Genomic DNA, 27,054 nt, shown 5'->3' on the forward strand with positions numbered 1-27,054 from the left:
AAATAAATAAATAAACCTTTAAAAAAGAAAAAAAAATCATAAGAAGAAATATATTTATGGTACTATACTATATTTATTGAAAAAAATCCACATATAAGTGGGCCTGTGCAGTTCATACTATGTTGTTCAAGGGTCCACTGTAGTTATATCTTATCCATGTGAAAAACCTTCAATTTCTTCAAAGTACTTTCTCTTTACCTGATTTCTGCTAGGGGGAGAGGGCAATTGTTTTTACACCAATTTTCCAGGTTATTTAAACCTGGAAAGATGCCAGAGAGGGCTTTCAGAGAGTCAGAATGGAGTCCCCAGCCTAGGTTTGCTCATAGAGATTTGGGGGAAACCTACCCTATTCCTCAGTTTTGAGGCCTAGAATATCCTTCTGGATGCTAGGTGGGGGTAGCTTGGGGCCTGTCTCAGTAAAAATAGTTGCATCTAATGTAAGAGTCTGTTCGTGGGCAGTGGGAGAACTAAGGCAATTGAGGGGGGCCGCAATAGGGATGACTCCCCTCTAATTTGGAGCCTAGGACATCATCAGAGACTCCAAGAGTTAGAACGGGAGCCAGAAAGGGCCCTGGACACCATCTAGTTCTGGGTTTCCCAAACTGGGTGAACATCAGAATCCCCCCTTGACTCTGAAAAAATAAATGTGATTCCCAGACTCCACCTCAGAGCTCCAGAATCTTGGGGTTGCAATCCAAGAATCTATTTTTAAAGCTTCCCAGGTGATTCTGATGCACAGCCTAGAGTGGGAACTGATTTTTAGCTGGGGTAGTGGAGGCTCAGAGAGGCAGCTTATTCATGGTCCTATGGTGAATCAACATGATTAGAGCCAGGAAGATGTATAGGCCTCCCTTCTGAGGCCCTTTCCTTAGGACCTTATGTGGGCCTACCTCCTTTCCTCCCAACCCCAAAGGAAAGCAGGGGATCTAAGCTAAAGGGAATGAATCAACCCCTCACTCACATATGCACAAACACCAGCTGCCTCAGTTTACCATCTATGCCTAACTCTAGTGAGTGGCTGCCATTTGGCATTTCAAGTTGGAAAGCAGTTTCAGTTCTGGGACTCTGGGCAGGAGAAGCCCTAGCATCAGCAGCACCCACCACAGGGCCTGGCCCAAAGCGAGGGCTCTAAAGGGTGTCAGCAAGGTTTGTAGAGCTAAGAGGAACATGGAGGGCAGATCAGGTAAGAATCTCAGTGGGAGCAAGAGTACTGAGGCTTGGGGCATGCTGGGAACTGGGAGTGTATTGAGAGGAGTAAGGGATAAGGCTAGGAAAGGAACTTTATCCTGAGGGCCAAGGGGAACTATGGAAGGGTTTATTAAGCAGGGGAATGATGGGCTCAGATGTGGGTGTTTGGGAGATCCCCATAGCTACATGTGGAGAGTGGATGATAGGGATGCAGGATTGGGAGCAGGGAGACAGGCAGGTGGGGATCATAGTCATCCTGGTGACAGGTGATCGTAGCTTGAGTTAGAGTAATGGCAATAGGTAAGGACGATAAGATCTGAGAGACATTTCAGGGCTAACACGGACAGGCCTTGGTGGTGGCTTGGATGTAGAGACCAAGGAAGAAGTCCAAGATGAGTTTGGTTTGTTGTCTGAAACCAGCTATAGTGACCAGTGGATGGGTTTGGGGCCATCTACCTGCAAGAGAAAGAGCAGGTTTGAGGGAGGATATTGAGTGTGAAAGCCTTGGGGGACATCCACGTGGAAGTGGCCAGCAGGCGTCTGGGTGTAAGGTTGGAAAGCTCAAAAGAGAGAGGACTGGGCCAGAGGTGTTTGGGAATTCTCACCACCAATGAATACCGTGGATCACAAAATAGCTCATGGGGAGAAGTGTGTAAGGTTCTGGGGGCCAGTCCCATCCCTGAAGACACAGATATTGAGGTCAGCAGAGTCACATTCAGGTGGGTCATTCGTCATGTGCCCAAACTTTACCTTAGAAATGCCTTGGGGAGGGAGGGCAGTGTTTTAAAGCACATTTGTGTAAAGCTGAGACCCATTTCACAGATACCCAGGCTAGTGGCTGTTGCAAAAAGCTGATGCAATACTCCTGAAACACAAATCAGACATGGGCAAAGTAAATTCCTGTGGCTCTCTTGATGTTCTCCCTTTTGAGGGCATCCCGAGAGGTCACAGAAGGAGGTTGCTCATGGAAAGAAGAGGGGGCTCATGACAGGAGGCAGGGGTGGGCTCTGCTGGGGATTTTTGGAGAGCAGCCATTTGAGATTCTGAGGGAGTGTCTGGGAAAAGACCCAGATTTGGTTCAGTCAGCCGGGGCCTTCCAAAGAAACACAACAAAATAAAAAGACTCTGGATAGCTGGGGAAAGGACTTCCCCAGACAGAACTAAAGGAATTGAAGCTTCCAAGGTGCAGGTGGTTGGCATCCCCATTTCTCGGCCCTTTCAGGTGCCTCTGTTCCTGTAGGATGGCCTGGCTGGAGCTACCTGCCTCCTCAAAGGTGAGTGGCAGCTATATCTAAGACAGACTCCAACCATGGCTTTCTGGGGGCCAGTTAGCTAAATGCCTTAGGGAGATGTGGAGCTCGCCAGATCCTGGCTGGCTGGGGCTAGGACCTGTCTGGAATGAGGGCAGGAAGCACAGTCTGCCATTGGCCAGCCCAGCAGAGTTATGTTCCCTCCTCTGGAGAGAGCAGACATCCTTGGAGCAGTAAGTCCAGCCTCTCGGGGCTCTAATACCGGTTCCTTGGACTTGGAAGGCACCACATCTCCAAAATGTGCTTCAAAACCGACACAGAGCTGAAGACAAGGATGGAGGACAGTAGCTGAACAAGCCTCAGGGCTCCTGGCTCTGCCACTGGTGCACTGTGCCCCCCGGACCTACTTTCTCAGGACCTTAGTTTCCCCGTTTATAACCCTGGGACCTGATCATCTCATTTGTCTGGCATATAACATTGGTAATAAATATTTGGCAGATAAGGGAAAGTGAACAAACATTTCCTGAAGATGGACTCTGTGCTTGGCCCCGTGCAAGGTGCTTGGTGTGCAACAAGACAAGCATAATCCTTGGGCTCACAGAGCTTCTTCCTAGCAGAGAAGATCTACATGACAAGTGATTCTAAGCACAGATGCTGCAGGAACATATGAGGGGGGGTAAGCAGGGAAAAGAGAACACTTGAGTTGAGACTCCAGAGATAAATGGGAGTCCAGAGGTAAGGCTAAGCGGAAAAGCCATTCAGGCCACGGGAACAACGTGTGTCAGAGCCCCAGGCGGAAGAGAGCACTTTCGAGGAACAGACAAGAAACCATTGTGGCTGGAGGGTGGGGGCAGGGAAGTGTTCTTAAGCTGGGCCTTACTTGTCCCCAAGCTCAAGAGGTTGGAGTTCACCCGGGAGGCAAATGGGAGCCCTTCACAGGGCCGCAGGAATTAAAGCAGACTGTTTGTGAAGCTGGTTGTGGTGTGGAGAATGCCTTGCAGAGAGGATGGGAGGGAAACCAGTTAGGAAGCTGGAGAGTGGGGAAAAGCTTATGGATTCTAAAGCTAAGAAAGTCAGGTCTGCTAGGGCTTGGGGTCTGGCCTGGATGTGTGAGTTGAGGGAGAGGGAGGAGACATGGAGAAAGCCCAGCCTCTGGCTTGGGGTACTGCAGGAATGGATGTGCCACTCTTGGGATGGGGAAGGCAGGAGGAGGAGCCACTGGGGGCTGGATGTGGCTTGGGACGCCAAGAGGCTGGGTGAGCCTGAAAACAGGGGATGGGGTATCCAGGTGGCAGTGCCTAGCTGGCATGTGCTGTGCCCCCCTCGGCCCCAGAGTTAAAGGCAGGAGGGTGAGGGCACAGGTGTGTGGCTGAGGCCCACAGGGAATGGGAGTCTTTTCCCAGTGCTGGCAGCTTTCAGCCCTCTGTGGTGCTTTCCTATAGCCCAGGCACAGAAGGGGTTAAGTCACAGAGGGAAGGTACCTGTAGAAAGGAAAGGCAGGACTGGCAAGGGTAGCCCCAGGGAGCTGCAGCTGGCATAGCAGCCCTTCTTGGGCCTGCTAAAAGCACAGCAGCTGTCCACACCACTACCTCTGCCTTCACCTTCACCTTCCCTGCTCCCCTGCCTTAGCATCTTCCCAGTTACCCTAGGCAGGGCCTCCCTGCCTAATGCATTCCAGGTGTTGACACAGCCCCAGGGGCAGCAGGAAGTGGGGCAGGGAAGGTGTGGGTCTCTTACTGCACGTCTCTTAGGGGCTCCAGTCTTCAGGCCTCACAGACTGCTTCTGTTCTCCAGAGAATTCCTTCAGGGATCTTTGGGTCATGAATCTCTGGCAGGGTCAGGCAGTGGTGAGAGGCTCCCTCCACCCCAGCCCAGACCCAGCTCCACCACTTTCTAGCTTCATGTGACCTTGGGCAAGTCTCATCACCTCCCTGAGCCTCAGTTTTAACATCTGTAAAATGGGGTTATCATGCCCACCTCTTAGCGTTGTCTTAAGAATTTGCCACAGGTAACAGAAACCCCATAGCACTCAGCATGACACATGCTGTGTTTGACAAATGGCCCTGGTCTGCCCTTTTTGTTTTTTCCCCCGCTTGCCTCTCTAAGCCTGCATCCCTCACTGTCCCTGTCTCCCTTCTGACTTGCCCTCACCCTTACGGTTTCCCTCTCTAGTTGTCAGCTCTCAGCAGTCTTCTCAGTCTTCCTTCTGGTCTTCTCCCTCCTTGTCTTGGTTTCAGTGCCTCTCTCTTTCTCTCTCTCTCTCTCTCTCTCTCTCTCTCTGCCTTTTTCCCTCATGATGCCTTCGTGTTACTAACTCTCAAATTTGACCAGGCTTCTGGTGAGAGGGGAAGTGAGATGGCTCAATCTTGGGGTCCTGGGGGTCACACACAGCAGCGATCAGAGGGGTGATCCCCTAGTGGCTTTGTCCTGACAGGAAGGGAAATCCCAGCCAGCGTGGCAGCCCCAGCACTGGGTAATTACTGCCCCATTTCTCCCAGCTGCAGCTCCACTCCCTTCATCCTCTGAAGTCCCCAGCCCCTCCTGGGGGTGGAGCAACCACCCCCATCCTTCTCTGGCCTCAGATCCAGAGACACAGGGAGGAGGTGGCCAGGCCCTTACAGCAATTCAGCAACTGGAAGAGGGATGGGCTGCCTGTGCTCCCATGTGGCTGTGGCGTGTGTGTGTGTGTGTGTGTGTGTGTGTATGTGCATGTGTGCACATGTGCCTGGCTATCTTTGTCCCCAAGGGTCTGTTTTGTGTGTATCTGAATGTTCTTATTTCTATACGTCCGTCTGTATGTTTGAGTGTGTGTCTGTATATATTTGTGTGTGTTTATGTGTATCTTTGGGTCTGTATTTGTTGTATGTTCCTATTTGCCTGCTTGTGTGTCAGCTTGGTTCTGTCTAAGCCCCTGAGAGTTTCTAGATGTTTCTGCACGTGGGTTTCTGTATGTAGGTCTTATGCATACATTTGTGTGTGTGTGTGTGTGTGTGTTTCAGTGCCAATGTCTGTCTCTGTATGCCCCCTATGAATTCTGAATCTTGGTTGTGGTTGTGGTTCATGTGGGGGGGTGCAGGCGTGACTGCCTGTCTTTTGGCCCTCCCTGCTCCCTTCCTCCTGTTTGGGAACATTTTTACAAACGCAGGACTGTGTTCATTGTGCCCTCAAACATGCTCCTCACCTTCCCACCTACTACTCACACCTTTGCTCAATTTTTTCCATTGCCTACAGGACCGTGAACTCAAAAACCACCTCCTTTAGCAAGTCATCCCCACTCCCCCCACCTCAAAATGTGATTTCTTTACCAACTCAGCAAACATTGGCTGAGGATGTGCTCTATGACTCTAGACACAGACATGCTTGGGATCCCGTCCCAGCTCTAACTGTGTATCCACAGACAAGCTATTTTGCTTCTCTGTGTCTTGCTTTTCTTGCCGATAAAATGGAACTAATAGTTTTCAGGGTTGTTAGGAGGATGCCATACAGTATTGATACGAAGCCTGATGCTGAGTAGGTGCTTAACAAACAGTTGAACCCCCATACTTTATACCCTCCACTAAAAAGTCTGTCAGTTCCAGAGAGTTTTGAAGGTTCTTGAAATCCCCTGCTCTCTTCAGGCATCTTGCTCAGGGCAAAGTGCAAATTGGACCAAGCAGAACAAAAGGATTCCAGTTCAGGGAACTGCTGACAAGTATTGCATGAGCCTGCTCTGGCTCAGAAAAGATTGGGCCCTAGCAGACGGTGGAAGAAGGGGCTGCCAAGGCTGCCACCTAAAGGCCAGAGCATGTCAGATAGGGCAGGAGGTAAACAACAGAGGTGGAAGGGGCCTTAAGGACCATCTAATTCAGATACCCCAAAGTGGTGGTCCCCAAGCTGAATTTGACTCACAAATAATTGGCCTACTCACTGTTTTCAAAATTAGGGGATTTCACATATAGGTCTGGATTTCTGATTCTCTGGAAATATCAGAAGATCTGAAAACACAGGGCCCTGTGTCTGCAAAGTGACAATTAGGTAGAAGGGAGGAGCTACTATCCGTGCTTCAAGTGAGGCATGCGGTCTCCAATTTACCCCAGTCTCTATCATTCCCTAATGCCTGATAATGTTCCATTTTACAGGAAGGTCCTCACTTTACATGAGGGTACACATTTTACGGAAACATCCTGCATTTTACAGAGGGGGCCTCACTCTACAAAAGACTTCCTCCATTTTACAGAAGAGTAATGTTCGCAAGAAAGTCCTTCAGACAGGTCATCCGTTTTACCAAAAGGTCTTTGTAGAACTCTCCTCGCTTTATAGAATGTCCCTCCATTTTGAAGAAGTCTCCTCCACTTTGTAGAAATTTCTTCCATTTACAGAAGGGGCATTCTTTTTATCAAAAAGACCTCCATTTTGTTGAAAGTTTCTGTATTTTGCAGGAAGACTCTAGGAAACTCTTGGAAGTGGCTCCTACTTTCCAAAAGTGCCTTCACCCTGCAGAAGGTGCCTCTGTTTTTCGGTAGAGTCCTTATGTTCAGAATACCAGTCCACTTAAAGGAAGGAACTTTCAGATCTACCCAAAGGGTTCCTGTAGACAGCTCTCCCGGCACATCTCTCACTTGACAGAGCTTTGTGTTTGAACTTTCAGAGAGAACATCTGTGAGGCCAAGCAAGTCCTGGGCCACTCTGGCTGCAAAGGTGTAGGGCAGCAGGGCTGGACCTCCCATTCAAGGGGAAGGTGGGAAAAGTGAGCAGCTATGGCTTTATCCCCTGCTTTTTTCTCAAACTGAAGGACTCCCCTATCCCCCATCAGAGCTGGCTTTCCAAAAGGCACTTTCTTACTTGTTGTTGTTCCTTCTTCACCACTCCCTCTGTTCCCTTTTTACACCCCACCCCCCCCCCCCCCCCCGGAATTCCAACTGTCCCTGGGGCCTCCCCCTTAGCCTGGGGAGACAGAGATCGGGGGGGGGGGGGGCTGTGGAGAGAAGCATGCAGTGGGGGGTCTGGAGGCATGAGCACTGGGCGCAGCTTCTGCCCGTTCTAGCATCATAATAGGTCCTCAAAATGAGAAGCACACACATATTCTCCCCCATTTTGCAGATGGGGAAATTGGCGTCCAGAGCTGTGAAGCAACTCCCCAGGTCACCATGGAGTTAATGACTGAGGTCCAGTCTGAGGCCCTATTAGCTAACTTGAGATGAAGCCAAGGCTACAACTAGGAGATGGGAGAGGGGGTATTGCTGACCAGGCAAAGGGGATGCTGGGAGCTTAAATTACAGAAAGAGGTGAGGGAGAGGCTGGGTCATTCCAGTGGAAATGGGCAAATGTAGGAGTCTTTATGTTCCAACCGCTAGAGGACAGACCTGCTTTGCCAGGAGCCCCAAAGAAACAAGTTTTGGAATGATTTTATCATTTCAGTAACAGTAAGTTGTCATGGGAAGATTCAAAACTCCATTATACTTCTGAACACTTATTTTACAGTTTCGTATGATTTGTGTTTTCAGTGGAGTTTGAATTTCGGGATGGGGTACCATTGTCTTTTCTTTGCCATGCCTCCTCTAGTAGGAATCTTGCCCTGATCTGAGGAGCTGTCGAGGAGAGTGGGGCTGGATTCTGTGTTCCCTCTCTGGCTGGGTTTGCTCGTGTTTCTTGGTGAGTCAATAGCTTTGTGTTAGGTTGCAGCCTGCAGCCCGAGGGTTTATGTACCTGTGTGCATAGTTTCATGTCTTCGCGGATATGTGGTTCTGTTGGCTTTCAAGTTTCACTCACATTGCTGTGTGGGTGGGAGACACTGTGCTCTTTCCCTTCTTTGTTTCATGGACTCCCCAAAATTAGGGGACTGTGATTACTATCTAGTTTTCCGAATAAGGAAACTGAGGTTCAGATAGAGAGGCTTGCCCAGGGTCACACAACTAGTAAGTGAGGGTGTTGGGATTTTTTTTTTAAAGATTTTATTTATTTATTTGACAGAGATTGATCACAAGCAGGCAGAGAGGCAGGCAGAGAGAGAGAGAGAGAGAGGAGGAAGCAGGCTCCCTGCTGAGCAGAGAGCCCGATGTGGGACTCGATCCCAGGACTCTGAGATCATGACCTGAGCCGAAGGCAGCGGCTTAACCCACTGAGCCACCCAGGCGCCCGAGGGTGTTGGGATTTAACCTGGGTCTCTATGGCTCCCAACCAGCTCTTCCTTTTTAAAAAAAAAAATAAGAAAAGGAGAAAGTGGGGGAGGCAAAAGGAGAGGAAGAGAGAACCTCAAGCAGTTTCCACGCCCAGTGCAGAGCCCATCACAGGGCTTAATCTCACAACCCTGAGGTCATGACTGGAGCCAAAATCAAGAGTCGGACACCTGACCAACTCAGCCATCCAGGCACCCCCGAACCAGCTCTTACTAAAAAGGTGCCACAACACCTGAACACACACAATCTGGTCAGTGAGCACAGTCATGCCACCCCTCTTTGGGATAGTTTATCACAGGTTCTAAATGATCATCCTTGCTTTTTCTTAATAAATAAGACCAGATTCAAGCTTATCCCTGAAATAATGTCACTGTCATGAGCACTCGGGTGCCCATTACAGGGAAATTGGGTAGAGACCACAGCTTGCCTGAGGCTTAACTGGACGAGAGACTAGGGGGCCCTGGTTGCCAGGTGCCGCCTCAGAGGCCTGGCTTTGCTTCATTGACTCTAAGCCCTCCTTGACTGAGGTTGCTAAAATTTGCTCACATAAAGTACAGATAGATTTGAATTTCACACATTTAACAAACAATATTTTAGTATGGCACAATACATTTTTAGTGTAAGTAAGCATGAGACATGATTATCCTAAGAAATTATTCATTGCTGATCTGAAATTAAAATTTAACTGGGCATTCTATACTTTATCTGGTTGCCCTGGCCCTGGGGCCTCTCCCTCCCCTGAGCTTCCCCTGTCCCAACAGGCTGTCCCCCACCTCCCTCCCCCGCCTTGCTCTTCCTGAGCTTCACTTAACTTTTTTTTCCTGAATGAGAGTCTCTTGTCTTTGAGATTGGGAGCTCCTTGAGGGCTAAGATCAAAATTACCTTTTGCTTGCTGAAGACTTGCTGGGACTGCACACCCCCACCCCCACAAAAGAGCTGGGACAGTGCCCCGGCACTCCTGGGGTGCCCAGGGTGTGCTTCAGGTCAATGAAAAGAGATACCAGAATGGCAGCCATGGTTGTGGGCGAGCATAAAGTGCCAAGCATGTTCCATAGGGACATGTGAACGACTCTGCGGCTCTCACGAGGTCTTTGAGGGCTGTGCATTGTCAATGTGTGGCTGGGTAGATTTTCACGAAAGTATCATAAGGTTGGGTGGTATAACTTTCTCTCTGTGGGGTGCGGCCCTTTGTGGCCTCTGTTCTAATGGGCCCTGGGGACTCTGGTAAACCCAGTAGTGGAGGGGGCAGTGCTGGTAGAGGACTCTGTCAGGGGCGCAAGTGTACGTGGATGAAAGAGAATGCTGTGGACTGTCAACTATAAAAAATGGGCTGGAGAAAACCAATGCAGGACCTAGCCAGGAGGGGATGGGACAGGGTAGTGGGAAAGGCTGTGGTCTTCAGGAAGGGAGAAGGTCTCCCTTGGGAGCTCCCTAGGAGCAGAGATGGGATTTTCACATCTTCTAGCAGTGAGTCTGCTAGGTTCAGAGTAGGGCTCAGAAATGCCTGGGGAATCTGAGCTAAGCCTAGGGAAAGCAGAGAGTTCACAGGATCGTGAGGTGCCATGGAGGCCTAGCTGAGAATTTCCTATCCTCCCCATGGGCTGTGGGAAGTCACAAAAGGCTCTCATTGATACGTGTCATGCCCCAAGCTGGAGGTCCCTCCACCCATGTGGCAGGAGCAAGAGCTGGGGACAAGGGGGCCACTGAGTGAACCCATAGGAGGAGACAAGGAAATGGAGGCAGAGGGACAGGCATGAGGAGCACCAACACTGGAGAGGGGAGGATCTTGAACCTTCTTCCTTCAGCAGAGCCTCCACTGTTCTTGGCCAGGCCTCGGTTCCTGAGCTGGAACCCTGATGTCATCTCCCAGTCGGTGGGCGTAGAGGTATTGTACTAGTTCACTAGCCACACTGCAGCTCATGACTTTCTTAAGCACTGGGGTACGACACTGCCTTTCCTACTTCCCCTCTTTTCCAGCTTATCCTTGAGGAGCAGGGTTAAGAAAGGAGTCCAGGGCAGGACCCACCTGCTGAAGCTCGGCTGTGGACTTGCCATGTGACCTTGGGCAAGCCACTGCCCCTTCTCTGCCTTCATCTCCTCATCTGATCCTGAGCTCACAGTCCCTGCCCCTCTCTCCTGGGAATGCAGAGTGTCCCAGAATATTTGAATCTTATCCAGCCTTCTGCTATGCGGGGTTGCCCACAAGGGGGCAAAAAGAAAGGAGAGCAGGCCCCCTGGTGGGCTCCCAGGTGAGGTGGGGGGAAAAGGAGTAGGAGGTAGGCCAGAGCAGGGCCATAAAGAATGGTATGGTCACCCTATCCCAGAACAAGTAGTGGCATGAAGAGAGAAAAGCCCAGCCAGGGGCCCCCCCAGCTGCTCTGTACACATTGGGTAGGCTCACCCAGGAGGACTGCCTGCTTTGAGGTGTGGAGACAGGGTGAGGTGGAGCCCTAAGGAGGCAGACAAGGGGCACCTGAGACCCTGGCACCTGTGCCTGTATCTCGGAGTGGGGAGCTCTGCACAGTAGGGTGCCTGGCTTTGCCTGCTGGATCTCTGGCACCATTAGCTACTCTGTCTCTCACCTTCTCTGGCCATGTGTCTCTCAAACTGAGTCTCCTCATGTGCCACCCTCCAAGTGATTCATCCTCTTCAACCCACACCCAGGGGGATGGTAGGGCAGGACCAGGCCAGAATGTGCTGAGCAGGGCAGGGTAAGCTGAACTGAGAGAAGCATGTCCTCCCTCCCAGTCAGGGCCCTGCCTGCCCAGGTGGGAAAGGAAGTGAGGAAACTGCACCCGAAGCAAGGTAAAGGGTGGTATGAACGAGGCTTGGCCTGGGGGCTGGGCCACCATGTTCCTTCAGGACTGGGAGGGGACCATGACCCAACTCCCCTGGGGCCTGCCTGGCTGGATTGGGGCCAGAGTGAGGCCAGAGACCCAGGGAAGCTGCTGGAACAGTGTGGGTTGGGCTATTCTTTCCCTCCAGGACTGGAAGACCTAAAATTCCCTGTGATGATGATGAGGAGGATGATTTTGCCCATGCAACCCCATAGGGCGTCTGCATGTTATACCTGTATGTTTTTGCAATGGAGGGCACCTGTGATACCATGACCATTTAGACCAGTAGGCAAATGTCAGGTGTGCATGTATGTCTGAGCCCCTAAGACCCAAGGCCACCTTGGACGTTTGTTTCATGAGTATAACACAGGAGTAAATTAGGCCATATGTCTGTGATCGTGTGTCTACATTTCTGGATACATGGCGGTGTATGACTTTGTGATGTCATCCCACTGTGTGAGGTCCTATCTGACATGATATAATGAACCTGCGTGGCTCTAGTCCTCGTGACTGCGCAAACCACTTGCAGGTGTGTGAACCTGTAACACCGTATTACGGTGTGCATGACACACTGTTGCCCTGCAATTGTGAGATACAGTGTAAATGACTCTGTATATCTTTGTGACTCGGTGTCACCAGCTTTGAGGAGTATATATGACAGTAAATGGTTGGGAAATTATCATATGAAACTGCATAAAATGATAGGCTTGCCACTGTGTGACTGTCTTTGTGAGTGTACATGACCGGGTTAGTGTACATGACCGGGTTGGCCCGTGTATGTGATACTGTGGAGCTGTGTGAAAATATGAGTTGGTGACTGTGGGTCTTGGGGACTGTGTGTGACCAGGCTTTCAGGAGCATGACGGCATGTGATTGGGTATTGGAGTTTGTGTGGCCCTGCAGTTGACTGAAACAGTCTAAATAACACCATGTGGCTCAGTAACCGCATGGACCCTTTTGTGACTGGTCAGTGTGAGACTCTGTAACACAGGGTAACAGATCCTGTAGCAGTGAGAGACTGTGTGGCTGGGGCCCCGCAAAACCAACACCACATGTGGGTGGGAGCTCTGAGAGCTCTTGGCCGCCACTCACTCTCTTGTCCTCACACCTGTTTGCCTGCGTTCTTCCCTATGCTGTGGCCTTTCAGCCATGGCCTTTCATGACTTCCTTCTGCCCACAGGATGATCATCTAGCTCCTCAGCCCGCCTGCAGGGTTTGCCCTCTCTGCTTTGTCCCCACCCCCACACTGACTACTCAGTCACAGCTACCTGCCCAGCCAGGCCCACCTGAGCCCCACACTCTTTCCCTTTGGCACATGTCATCCTGGAGGGTCCCTCACTGTCTTCCAGATGGAATCTTCTCTCCCAAAGGCAACTGTCCTCTCTCCTAGAACCAAAGACAGAGGAGGACTTAGGGCACCCACAGTGAGGGAAAAGGGACAGCGCAAAAGGGCCTCCCATTTTCTGCATTTGTTGCCTGCCATTTTAAAGCCATTCCTGTGACCTGAACTCTGGGTGCTGGGTGCTGGGTGTGTGGTTGTATGTGGGTGTGGAAGTAAAGGAGGATAATACAGGTTAGTGAGAGGCTGGGCTTTTAAGGAGCAAAACTTTCACTCATGAAATAGAATTTTGTCATTTTTGAGCACACTCAGCTGTATGAAATAGCAGACAAGGAAGGCCAGGTGTCCTCGGGACCTTAAAAAAAAAAGGGTGAAGAATGGCTTAGGCTCAGCATGCCCACTGTGTCTATATAAACAAGGGCTACAAACATGTACACAAACTGTAGGGTTCTTGCACCCACCCCTAGCCTGGTTAACATCCTAGTAACAATGCCTGCCGACATATAAGGAATCAATATACAAATCACAAAGAACTCTTGTCTATTGATGAAAACAGCCAGCCACAGCCCTGGGCCTGGCTTCCCATCTGAGGGCTATGGTAGGGGCTTTCCAGAAAGGCAGTATGCCCTGGAAAGGGGCTAAGGGAAACCCAATACCCCAGTACCTGCTAAGACATACAGCTCCCCTGGCCCCTTTGAGGTAACATCAATTGTTTCATACCCAGGTTCTCCTTTTCTGCAGGGCTGCACCAAGGAAACCGAATCCTGGTTAAAAGTTTGTCCCTTGACCCTGGCCAGAGCCTTGAACCTCATCCAGAAGGTCCCCAGCGGCTTCGCTCAGACCCAGGCCCCCCCACTGAAAGCCCCAACCAGCGTCCTTCACCGCTAAAGCGGACACCAGGCCCAAAGCCACAAGGTAAGTGGTTCCAGCGAGGGGAGGAGAAATGGCCCGGGAGAGGGAATAGCGGAGGGGAAAGCTAGACCAGTGGCAGAGGAGAATCCTTGTTAGAAGGATAGGAAGCACCATGGTCTAGCAGCAGAGGGCTGTGGCCTGGGGCTGATGCACACACACACTGCCATTTTGCCTCAGGCTTGCTCTGTAGCTGCCTTGAGCAACTGTGCAGGCTGGGGGTTTGTGGAGGGCCTCGTGGCCTAACTATGACAACCACCTCTAAACTCAGCTCATTGAGATCTCCCCTCTCTCCCCTGTCCATTTCTCCAGTCCCCCCAAAGCCCAGCTACCTGCAGATGCCCCGGATGCCCCCCCAACCTGAGCCCATTCCCCCTCCACCATCACGCCCACTGCCTGCAGACCCCCGAGTGGCCAAGGGCCTGGCCCCCAGGGTTGAGGCCAGCCCCAGTTCTGCAGCAGTATCCTCACTGATTGAAAAATTTGAAAGGTGAGTCCGGTTCGCAGGGGTACCCTGTGGGAGTGAGGGTGGGCCTGGGGCAGGAAGGACAGCTATAAAACAGGACTCTCAATCAAGCTCATACCCTGCCTCCATGTGTGTCCACCACCCACCTCAGAGAGCCTGTGATTGTTGCCTCGGATAGGCCAGCCCCTGGCCCCAGCCCAGGTCCCATAGAGCCAGCCGTGTTGCCACAGCCACCCCCGCAGCCACCTGTGCCCCAGCTTCCCGAGGGTGAGGCCTCCCGCTGCCTGTTCCTGTTGGCTCCCGGCCCCCGGGATGGCGAGAAGGTGCCCAACCGGGACAGCGGCATTGACAGCATCAGCTCGCCATCCAACAGTGAGGAGACCTGCTTTGTCAGTGATGATGGGCCCCCCAGCCACAGCCTGTGCCCTGGGACCCCTGCCCTGGCCAGTGTCCCTGTTGCTTTGGCTGACTCCCACCGGCCCGGCTCCCAGGAAGTTGATAGCGACCTGGAAGAGGAGGATGACGAGGAGGAGGATGAGAAGGACAGAGAAATCCCAGTGCTCCCGATGGAGAGACAGGAGTCTGTGGAGGTACTGACCCATGTTTACCAAGAGACACGACCATGTGGAAAAACCAGGAGCCTGGCTCTTACACTTGGTTCTTCCCCAGCTTGTTATTCCTCAAAATAGGGCACTGTTTCCACTTTGGATGTTTGGCTTCCCTGGTCCCTGGGTACTAAAATATTAGTAGCAAACCTGTACCTCCCCCTGCCCCCTTCACTGTAACTACCAAAATGACTATGCACAGTTCCAAATGCCCACTGGGAAAATTGTTCCCCCCTCATCAGAGAACCACTAGCTGGACCTCAGTTTTTCCATCTTAAAGATGGGCATCCTGCTTGGGGATCCTTCAAGTCCTATTTCAGCCGGAAAACCCCAAGACTCAGTAGCTCTGTGACACTGGGCAAGTCTCCACTCCTCTACCACAAGCTTCGGTTTTCTTATTTAGAAAATGGAAAGTTTCTCACATCCAGACTCCCCAGCAGCTGGCCACCAGAGGGACACAAGAGCTAGTGCTCCTCCTGCCCGAAGGACCTGAGGCTGTGGCCATGAAGGCCCTTGGCAGCAGGAAACCCTTTCTGTGCCCCAGCAGCCTAAGGCTGCTTTCAGAGGCATCCCTGAACTTCAGTTAGGTTGCAGCTGGAACCCGTTCTTCACCAGAGCCCAGCTCCAGTTCAGAAGCTGAGGCCAGCAACTCAGCAACCATGTATCTAGTGATTTGGAAACTGGGCCAACAGGCAATGAGTTGTATGTATTTTTGTACTTTGGTGTTTTCTACACCCCAAGTACTCAGCACGCCTTTGCTGCCTGAACTGAGTGGGCAAATAAATAACATTTATAGACTACTTAATCTGTAGTCTGCTATGTTTTACTTACATTCAATCATTTAATTATCTCAGTTACCAATGGACTTAGGTCCTATTACTATCAGTATATACAGATGAGAAGACTTAAATACAGAGCAGTTACACAACTTATGCAAGCTAATGAATGGCAGAGCTAGGATTTAAACCCAGGAAGTCTGACTTCCTGGCCCACACAATTAACCACTGTGCTATGCTAAATGGATAGAGAGGGCAAATGCCTGGGGGCATAAGTGGCCAAGTGAGAGAGTGTGTATCATCAGAATTGAGGAGTGGCCTTTAGGATACACTGGGGAGTCAGAGATTGAAGCTGGGAGGCTTATGGGTCCAGAGATGGGGAATAAGGTTCTCCCAGGGTGGCACTGGGCTTAGAGTAGCATCTGAGCTGTTCTGAGAATTCTGTGGGCTTGGGTGAAGGTTAGGGTATGGGGTGATGGATGAGTGGCTGCCTCTTCTCCTTTCCAGTTGACTGTGCAGCAGAAAGTGTTCCACATTGCCAATGAGCTCCTGCAAACTGAGAAGGCCTATGTTTCCCGGCTCCATCTTCTGGATCAGGTGAATGACCCCTTGGAGGTCCTTGGGCCCCAGGACCTGGGAGGTGGGTGCCAAGGAGGAAGTTAAGAGGTCCTGAGCCCAACCCTACCATGACCAATCTAGAGTTGGTAAGACCTCTTTCTGACCTTGACCCCCATCCTGTCTCTGAAGTCAGTTCTGACTGACCCCAAGTTTGATCTTTGTATCAACCTTCCTTCCTAACTTTGGGTGGGTACATCAACCCTGACTGCAGCTCTAACCTAAATCCTGAATTGACCCCATCTGTAAACCAGACCCTGATCGATCCTTATTCTAATCCTGGCCCTATTTCTGACCCCAAATTCACTAGAATACGTAAGGGTAGGAATTCTGCTTGCTTTGTTCACTATGTCATCCCAGCCATTACAATAGCACACAGTAGGCACTCAAAAATGTGTTAAATGAATGGATCTGACCCTGAATCTAATTCTGACCTTGACCCTGCTCCTGACTTCTCATTGTTCCAATGCCTACCTCCAAGCCCTAACCGTGATAACCCCAAATCCAGCCCCCCACATAGAAGCCTAACTCCATTCCCTCTTTCCTCAGTCTCGAGACCAGTGCTGATCCCAAAGCTCCAAAGAGCTGTCCACAAACAGTGCCCTCACTTACAAGCTGCCCCTTCCCCAGCCAAGCCCCAGGCCCATCTGGGCTGAACACGCCTGCCCTACCCCACAGGTGTTCTGTGCCCGGCTACTGGAAGAAGCTCGGAACCGCAGTTCCTTCCCGGCTGACGTTGTCCATGGCATCTTCTCTAACATCTGCTCCATCTATTGCTTCCACCAGCAGTTCCTGCTGCCTGAGCTAGAGAAACGCATGGAGGAATGGTGAGGGACTCCAGATCTAGGCTGTCTACCCTTCTGTCCACACGCCTGCCCAACCCAGGGCACAAATGTCTCCTAGAGTTCATTCCCACCTGTCTTCTCCTACCACCTTTCACGAAGGGAATCAGACTGAAGTTCTGCCTTCTGTGCCCTCCCACTCTAATACAAAACACAGACCAATCCTCCGAAAGTTAGAACAGAATACACAGCCCTTAAGAGTATGAGGTTAGGAGCCAGATTGGCTGGGTTCAAATTTTAGCTCTGCCATTTGCTAGTTTTGTGATATTAAGCAAGTTTCTTAAATTACTATTGTCCAGTTCCCTCCTCTACATAATGAGGATAATAATAATAGTCTACTTTGGAGAGTTATTTGAAGGATTTAAATGAGTTGACACATGTTGAGAGCATAGAACAGTACCCCGTATATAATATATGCTCAATGTGAGCTGTTGTTTTGGGGGTTGTTGTTGTTGTTGTTTTTAAATCAGACCTATGTTAGAGCTGAGAACGGGAGGCTATGGGAATCCAGACAAATGGACCAAACCTAGTCTAGGATTAGAGAAGGGTTCAGGGAGGTGCTGATTCTTGAGCCAAGTCCTGAGGGAGAAGGGCAGGGATTACAGGCAATCTCCCAGCCACCAGGCTCTCTCCTCTTACAGTCCATCCTTTAGAGTCTACGCCCCATGCCGTAATGGTCTTTCTGAACAATCAGACCGTGTTATGTACTACTTAGAATCATCTCCATGTTCTCCACCCCCATGGGATAAAGTATGTCTCCCTCACTAGACTGTCACCATGGAGGGCTGGTAGGTATGAAGCCGTTTTCTACATCTTCCCAATTACCCATTACCCCTGAGGGATAGGCCTGGCCTGGTTCTTGTGTGCCCCCAGCAGACCGTGACCAACAAGGGCTAAGACCAGGCCTAGTCCTGTGTGTCCCTCAGCTAACTGTGACTCCTGAGGAGTATGAGCAGACTTGTTCACTTTGTCTTCCCTATCAGACAGTGACCATGTCAGGGTTTAGCTCAGTGTGACTCACTTGTGTCTTCAGATTCCCTGAGCTCGAGGCTGGGCACAGAATCAATAAGAAGTGTATGAAGAAGTGGCCCTCACAGGGAGGTGAGGGCAGGTATCTCAGGACATATAACTCCTGGTACTTGAGAGGGGCAGAGTTGGGGCAGGTGGCAGCCTGGGCCATGGCTTCAGGTCAAGCTGAGTCTTTTGGCCTAATTGGCCTGTAACACAAGCAGCAATTGCAGAGGAGTAGAACTGGCCAAGAAGTAGATTTCCAGGAATGTGGTGAAAGTAGCTTACCTGGGACTAGAGGCCTAGAAAGAAGCCCAAGAGAGCTCTGGGGGACAAGGCTCAGCAGGACCATGCTAGCCCCTGCTTCCACCCCAGGGACCGTTACCCACGCATTGGAGACATCCTTCAGAAGTTGGCACCCTTCCTCAAGATGTATGGCGAGTATGTGAAAAACTTTGACCGGGCTGTGGAGCTGGTAAACACCTGGACAGAGCGCTCCACCCAGTTTAAAGTTATCATCCATGAGGTACAGGTAAGCAGCAAAGCCGGATAGGATGAACTGGGGAGGAGAGTTCTGCAGGGACCCAGGGAGGAGTCTGTGGCCACACCTGAGCCCCTCTGCTTCTGCCTGTCACAGAAGGAGGAAGCCTGTGGCAACCTGACGTTGCAGCACCACATGCTGGAACCCGTGCAGCGCATTCCCCGCTATGAGCTACTTCTCAAGGACTATCTGTTAAAGCTGCCCCATGGCTCCCCGGACAGCAAGGATGCCCAAAGTGAGTGCATGCCTCCGGACCCTTCCTTACCCCTTCCACACACACACCCCAGACTTAATTCAATGGGTCAGCCTTCCACGGCAACATAATGAGATCCCAGAATAGGATCTCCAGACTGAAAGGCCCACATTGAAGCTCTGCAGTAAGACCCCAGGATGAACATCCAGGTTGAGACTCTGCCTGAATACCCAGGAAGAGCACTCAGGAGTCCCCCAGTCTGAAGTCCCCAACCGGAACCCCGGGAGTTGGAAGAGTGATCCCCTAGAGGGAGCCACGGTTTTCTAGGCCAAGACCCCAAAGCTCACCCCTAGACTCATCCTCAAATGAAGTTGTCCCAAGTCCAGAATGAAACTGAGCCAGAACCCCCAGGGACTGAGAGTGCCCAGACTGACCTCTCAGGCCAAGCCCTCTTTACTGAATCTCCACAGCTGAGCCTCACACAAGGAGACTTGTCTCATCGGGCCCCTGACTATCTATCATCCACATTTAGAGCTCCACTCTGTGTTCCCAGCTGTTACCTAGAACGAACCTCATAAAGAACCTCCCAAGTCTGATCAGAGCCCTACAGAATTACCTCTTCAGAACTGAGCACCCCTGACTGGACCCCAAATTTTCCACCTCCAAGATTTGGATCTCTAGGCTTAGATACTGTCTCCTCAGACTGAGTCCTCACACACAGAACCACTAGAAAACTATTTCATTCTGATTCCTCCAGTATGAGACCCACACCCACCCCCAGGGTCACACCTCAAAGAGTGCTTCCCCAGAGTCTCCCCAACTTCCCCCCCCCCAACAGAGTATTATCTCCATTTATTCCTTCACTTATATAACAGCTATTTACTGAGCACCTTATTCTGTGCATTGTTGTAAGCACAGGGGATATGGAAGTGAACAAGACAGCAGATAATAAAGAGAAGTAATAAATACACAGAAGAACATTGAATAGATGCTACATGTAATTCAGGGAATAGGAAGGTGATGTGACAGGGGCTGGGGGGCTTACTTGAGGTTGGGTGGCCTCTCTGAATAGAAGATATTTGAGTCACACCTGAATGACAAGAATAAGGGAGCCACATGCCAGCTGGAGAGGGCCATAGCCCCCAGAGGCAACAACAGGTACAGACTTCCTGGGGGGAGGAGGAGGCAGCTTGCATATCTTTGGACCATCAAGAGGGCCAGTGTGACCTGAGCATGGTAAGTGAGGACAGAATGGTAGAAGTAGGGTTAGAGGGAGGAGCCAGACTTCAAAGTCCTAGATAAGGAGATGGATTTTTCTTTTCTGAGTACAGTGGGTAGCCAAGGGAAGATTTTGATCAGGATTATTTGAGAAGCAAGAGAGAGAGAGACCAGTAAGAAGCCTTTGCAATAATCTAAGTGAGAAAAGTCAGCTTGGACGAGGGCAGTAGCAGTGGAAGTAGAGAGAAATGGTTAGATTCAGGATATATTTTATTTGGAAGCAGCACTGAAAGAACCAGGATGGAGTGGGTGTGAGGCTTGGAAGAAAGAGTCAAGAATGACTTGCAGATTTTTGGCTAGTGGTGATTGTTCTTGAGGTGAGCTCAGGAGGTTGATTTTGGACGTGTTCAAAGTGAGCTGCCAGGTAGGTAGTTAGATGAGTCTAGAATCCCAGGGAGAGAGAGTTGGGTGTCACTGGCTCATAGATAGTATTCAACACTGTGAGACTGGCCCCAATCACCAAGAGAGTGAATGTAAATGGAGAAGAAATGGGGGCCAAGGGCAAAGCTGAAGGAGGTGGCATCAGCAAAGGACTGGAGAAGTAGCCCTATAGGTGGTAGGAGGAAAGTTAGGAGAGCAAAGAGTGCTGGAAGCCACAAGAATCAGGAGCAGACAGTTGTAGTCTGCTGCTGTGTCTACTTCCCAAATTGAGTCCCCTCCACCCTACCACATGGGGCACTTTGCTACCAATCCTGGACCTCTAGAAAGAACAAGAACCCTAAAATGTTTGACAGCTGAACTCAACAGACATCTGCAGACTAAGTACCACAGTCCTCTCCCTGACTGAGAACCCCGACTGAAATGCCAGGGTGAACTATATAATCTAAACCTTGAGAAAAAGCCTTCCAGACTGATTCCTTAGGAATAGTTCCATGGGCTGACATCTCCAACCGAGCCCTCAGGCTAAATCCAGTATGAGGTCCCAGTTATAGGACCCCCCCCCCCAACACTGGTTTCCCCAAACCAAGATCTGGGCTTCCAGAATGCTCCTCCCACCCTGAGCTCTGAGAGAGTGTTCCCACTCAGAGCCCTCAGCCCAAAGTCCCACAAGGAGATTCCCCCAGTCTAGTCTCCATGGCCACCATTCTATAAACAGGTACTGCCAAACATAGCACCGCAGATTCATCCCCCATTTACTGTCCCTCAGATTGAGACATCTATCCTGAGCCCCTAAAGGTAGATTCTTTTGTCAGGGACTGATCCATGCCACAGACTTAGACCACTGAGGCCTCAGACTGATTTCTACAATCTCTCCAGCTGAGATCAAGCTGCCTGATCTGAGCTCCAAACAGACTCCAGATTGTGTTCTCCCTAGTCCCAGTCCCCCAGACCCCTGTTTTCCATCCCTTTCACTGTGCCCTGGGACTAATGCCCTGGATTTTCCCCCAAATTAAGTCTGATCCTCCAAGTCTGATTTTCCCAGTCTTAACTCCAGACTGACTCCCCACAAACAGTGTCCCCCCACCAGCTTTCTATATCCCAGCCTTGGATTCACAGATTGAGATTCCCAGGCTAAGTCCTACAGAATGAGGTCTCCAGACTGTGCTCCATATCGAGACCCAAGAATGACACCTCACCCCACCACACTGAGTCTCCATATTTTATAACCCTCCAACTGCGATCCCCAGAAGAAGCCCCCTGGCTCGTTTCTCCACCCAGAGCTCATGGATTCTACAGAATCATGTATCCACAGTGAGCTTTTAGGACTGAGTTCTTTCATTATTTCCACACTAGATCTCTAGCATGACATTTCCAAACTGAAATTTCCCAAATGAGCTCTCCTCACTGAACCCCCAAAGTGAGTTGCCAGTGTAATATTCCTAAACTGGGTACCAGGTAGAGTCCATTTTACCAACTATGTGTCCCTGAGCAAGCTGCTTGGTCTCAGTTTTCTCGTGTGTAGAAGGGGGAGTGAAAAGGATACCTCCCTTGTAGAGTTGTTTTCAGGATGAGATAATCCAGGTAAAGCTGTCAGCACAGTGCCTAGCACATGGCAAAACCCCAATAAATGTTAACAGTTTTTATTACTGAATGCCCTGGCTGATGTACTCCATACTGAATGTCCATAAAATCAGCCCCTAGATTGAGTTCACCTAACTTAGGTTCCTATTTTGTACAAATATCAACCCTATCTGAGTCTCCAGAATGAACCTCGGAGCTTGGCCTTGTCCAACTGAGCTCCCCATGCTAAGCCCAAAAATGAACAATGCCCCCCCAACCACCACCCAAGAAAGAATTTTCCAGTCTGGTTTTCTGAGATGCTCTGAGTGCGATCCAGTGCAACATATGCGCACTAAGCTACCCAGCCCAAGATTTTGACCTCCCGATGTCAGTTTAAGTGCCTCCTCCCAGAAAGTTCCTCAAGGTCTGAGCCCCACTGAATCATAGCTCTCATTCCTTAGACTCACTCCCCCCAACCTTCTACTCCCTAGACTGAACTCTGGAACCCAGACTCCAGACTGGGTTCCTCAAATAGGCCAAGGGGAACTGCTGGCCTAAACTGCCTACCCTGAGTCCAAGACTGAACTCCAGACCCAGGCTGCCAAAGATCCAACAGAGCTTCAGACAAGACCCCTACACCAACTTCCCCAAACCACACTCCCTACCCCAAACCCCCAAATGAAATCCTAGACTGACATCCCAGACAAAGCCTACACACACCAGACCCCTAGAAATACCAATTTGCACTCCATAAGGCATCTCCAGACAGAACTCCCGAGAGCAAAGCCTCTACTCGGAGTTCAGTAACCTGTACTGGCCTGAGTGGGTATCTCACAGCTTACCAGAGTCTTCTTTCTGTCCCTTTCCTGGTTACCTCCTACCTCTACCACCCAACATGCCCCCTGCCCTGGAGTGGGGGAGATACAGAATGTGTAGGAGAAAGGGCAGATGGCCGAGCAGGTCCAGCTCCGATGTCAACTCAGCCACTTCCCAGGTATACAGCCTAAAGCCACCACCTCTTCTCTCTAAGTCTGTTTCCTCATTTTGGACAAATAGGTCCCAAATCACACCTATCTTACAGAGTTGTTGTGAGGACTGAGAGGAGCTAATTTATGCAAAGTATCTGATGGGGAGCCCTGGAGAGGGTGGGGGGACCCTGGCCCCATCCTAGGGAGTTCCTAGTCTACTGAGGGATGCAGATTTATCAATACATGATGGATACAGTGTGACTAGTGGGACAGAAGGGAGCGTGGAGGACTGTGGGAACTGAGACAGGGTCCTGACCCAGCCTGGGAACTCCAGACAGGTTACTAAGGGAGGTAAGCTGAATCCAGAAGACTGAGTGGCACTTAGCCAGATGAAACAAGACAGGGCGTGTTTAGGGAGGTACAAGTGGAGGAAGTTGGAGAGGAAAGCAGAGATTTCCAAACAAGGGCTTTCAAGGCCAGGCTAAACGGCTGGGTTTTCCCCCTACAGATACAGGAGAGCTATTGATAGATTTAAGCAGAAGAGTTGTCACTCTGTCAAGCTGTATGTGAGAAAGATCCCTATGGCAGCTAGGGTTGAAGATTAGGGACTCCTGAAAGGCCTGAGCTGGGTTAGCAGCTCCAGATCTTGAGTACCAAGACTTGGTCATGGAGGCAGAGCCTCCTAGAAAAGCAAGACTTGGTTTCCCAGCCATATGGACCCTCTTCAGAAGCACCTGGACTCCTCCATCACAGGCAGATTTTCTCGTGAGAAAATTCAGCACCTTATAGACAAGAGTGGGATGCAGGACAGCTGTAGCAGGGCCTCAAGTGTAGGCAGGATTGTTAGTGTGTGGGGATGTGTAGGGATTTATTTCAAGATTTTTTTCCCCCCGATGATACCTGGTCGCTATAGGAGATATGGAAATTACAGAAAAGATGAAAGAGATAGGGAAGAAAGATGGCTGTGATACAAGCCCCCAGAGAATAAGCACAATGAGCACTCTGACGTATTTTCTTCCCAGTTTTTTTAATACACATATATTTGTGAAATTGAGATCATTTGGTGTACACAAGTTGGTATCCTTTTCTTAAAATATCTTGAACATTTCACAAATTATGGAAAACTCTACATAAGCATCACTTGTAAAGGATATTCAGCATACTATTCTATGAATGCACAGTAATTTATTTAACTGAACCCTTACAGTTGGACATTTTTTTTGAAAGAGAGAGAAAGACAGTGAGCATGCAGTGGGGGGAGGGGGAAAGGGAGAGAGAGAATCTTTTTTTTTTTTTAAGATTTTATTTATTTATTTGATAAAGAGAGATCACAAGTAGGCAGAGAGGCAGGCAGAGAGAGAGGAAGGGAAGCAGGCCCCCTGCTGAGCAGAGTGCCCGATGTGGGACTCGACCTCAGGACCCTGAGATCATGACCTGAGCCTAACCCACTGAGCCACCCAGGCACCCGAGAGAGAATCTTAAGCAGCACCAAACAGTGTGGAGCCTGACAAACAGGGCTTGATCTCATGACCCTGAGATCATGACCTAAGCCAAAATCAAGAGTTAGTCGCTTAACCTACTCAACCACTCAGGCACCCCTGTTTTTATTTTAATTCCAGTATAGTTAACATACAGTATTATATTAGTCTCAGGTGTACAATGCAGTGACAATTTTACACATCACCCAGTTCTCATCAAGACAAGTGTGTTCCTTAATCCCCATCACCTACCTAACCCTCCCCACCCCCTTTCCCTCTAGTCTGGAATTGTGATGCCTCCAAGCTTTGCTTATCTTTTTCAAGATTGCTTTGGCTATTCAAGGTCTTTTGTGGTTCCATACAAATTTTAGGATTATTTGTTCTAGCTCCGTGAAAAATGCTGTTGCTATTTTGATAGGGTTCATATTAAATATGTAGATTGCTTTGGGTAGTATAGACATTTGAATAATATTTGTTCTTCCAAGGGCACCTGGGTGGCTCAGTCATTAAGCGTCTGCCTTTGGCTCGGGTCATGATCCCAGATCCTGGGATTGAGCCCCACATCGGACTGCCTGCTTCTCCCTCTCCCACTTCCTCTGCTTGTGTTCCCTTTCTCACTGTCTCTCTCTGTCAAATAAATAAATAAAATCTTCAAAAAAAATTGTTCTTCTAATTCGTGAACAGAGAATGTCCTTCATTTCTTTGTGTCATATTCAGTTTCTTTCATCAGTGTTTTAAAGTTTTCAGAATACAGTTCTTTTACCTCTTTGGTTAAGTTTATTCCCAGGTACTGTGCAATTTAAATGCAATTGTTTTTCCTAATTTCTCTTTCTGCTTCTTCATTATTAGTATATAGAAATACAACAGATTTCTATACATTGATTTTGTATCCTGTGATTTTATTGAATTCATTGATCAGTTCTAGTAGTTTTTTGGTGGAGTCTTTTGGGTTTTCTTTCACTATAGTATCATGTCATCTGCAAATAGTGAAAATTTTATTTCTTCCTTACCAATTTAGATGCCTTTTATTTCTTTTTATTGTCTGATTGCTGTGGCTAGGACTTCCAGTACTGTGTTGAGTGGAAGTGAGGAGAGTGGACATCTTGTGTTATTCCTGATCATAGGGGGAAATTTCTCCATTTTCCCTCTTGAGTATGATGTTCCCTGTGAGTTTTTCACAGATGGCCTTTATTATGCTGAGGTATGTTCCTTCCAAACCTACTCTGTTGTGTAGAATGGATGTTATTCTTTATCAGATGTTTTTTTCTGCATCTATTGAGATGATCATATGGTTTTTGTCCTGTCTCCAGTTGATGTGATTGATGTATCACGTTGATTGATTTGTGAATATTGATCCACCCTTGCATCCCAGGAATAAATCCCACTTTACTGTGGTGGATGATTCTTTTGATCTATTTTTGAATACAGGCTGCTAGTATTTTGTTGAGGATTTTTCATCTGTGTTCACAAGGTATATTGACCTATAGTTCTCTTCTCTTGTGGTATCTTTATCTGGTTTTGGAATCAAGGTAATGCTGGCCTCATAGAATGACTTTGGAAGTTTTCCTTCCTCTTCAAATTTTTTGGAACAGTTTGAGAACAGACATTTTTTCTAGAAACACAGTTTTTCTTTTCTTTTTAAAGATTTTATTTATTTGTCAGAGAGAGAGAGAGAGAGAGAGCAAGCACAGGCAAGGGGAGCAGTAGGCAGAGGGAGAAGCAGAATTCCCCAAGCAAGGAGCCCAATATGGGACTCGATCCCAGGATTCTGGGATCATGACCCATGCCAAAGGCAGACGCTTAACTGACTGATCCACCCAGACATCCTGAGAAGAATAAATATTAACTCTTCTCTAAATGTTCGGTAGAAATTGCCTTTGAAGCTCTCTGGTCCTACACTTTTGTTTATTGGGAGTTTTTTGATTGCTGATTTAATTTCCTTGGTGATTATCAGTCTGTTCATATTCTCTATTTCTTCCTGCTTCAGTTTTGGTAAGGTTTATGTTTCTAGGAATTTATCCATTTCTTCTAGGTTGTCCAATTTGCAGGCATATAGTTTTTCACAATATTCTCTTACAGTTGTTTGTATTTCTGTGGTGTTGGTTGTTTTTTCTTCTCTCTCATTTGTGACTTTGAGTAGTTCCCCCCTTTTTTCAATGAGTCTAGCTAGGGAGTTATTGGTTTTGTTGATTAGAATGTGTATTTTCTCAGTATAGATTCCTATACTCATTATTATTGAGACAAAAAATAGGCTTATCTCTTTTTTTAAGATTTTATTTATTTGATAGAGAGAGGGAGGGAGAGGGAGAGAGAGCATGAGTGGCAGGGGTGGGGAGACAGAGGGAGAAGCAGACTCCTCGCTGAACAAGGAGCCTGACATGAGCTCGATCCCAGGACCCTAGGAATATGACCTGAGCTTAAGGCAGATGCTTAACTGACTGAGCCACCCAGGCGCCTGTCTTTGTTTCTTTTTCTTTTTTTTTTTTTAAGATTTTATTTATTTGACAGACAGAGATCACAAGTAGGCAGAGAAGCAGGCAGAGAGAGAGAGAGAGAGAGGAGGAAGCAGGCTCCCCATTGAGCAGAAAGCCTGATGCGGAGCTTGATCCCAGGACCTAGAGATCATGACCTGAGCTGAAGGCAGAGGCTTAACCCACTGAGCCAC

General features: G+C 49.2%; 1 protein-coding gene across 1 annotated transcript in view; it reads left to right on the forward strand.

Annotated features, from left to right (window-relative positions):
* FGD1 (FYVE, RhoGEF and PH domain containing 1) overlaps window positions 1-27,054 on the forward strand; it is a 41,431-nt gene that overhangs the window by 4,444 nt on the left and 9,933 nt on the right. The window contains exons 2-8 of the mRNA XM_059385053.1: window positions 13,511-13,684; window positions 13,991-14,168; window positions 14,296-14,734; window positions 16,033-16,122; window positions 16,819-16,967; window positions 18,366-18,522; window positions 18,628-18,766. Coding sequence (XP_059241036.1) covers window positions 13,511-13,684; window positions 13,991-14,168; window positions 14,296-14,734; window positions 16,033-16,122; window positions 16,819-16,967; window positions 18,366-18,522; window positions 18,628-18,766 — 1,326 coding nt within the window. The remainder of the gene's footprint in view (window positions 1-13,510; window positions 13,685-13,990; window positions 14,169-14,295; window positions 14,735-16,032; window positions 16,123-16,818; window positions 16,968-18,365; window positions 18,523-18,627; window positions 18,767-27,054) is intronic.

The sequence above is a fragment of the Mustela nigripes genome, chromosome X (assembly GCF_022355385.1).
Source record: "Mustela nigripes isolate SB6536 chromosome X, MUSNIG.SB6536, whole genome shotgun sequence".
In the NCBI taxonomy this organism is placed as follows: Eukaryota; Metazoa; Chordata; class Mammalia; order Carnivora; family Mustelidae; genus Mustela; species Mustela nigripes.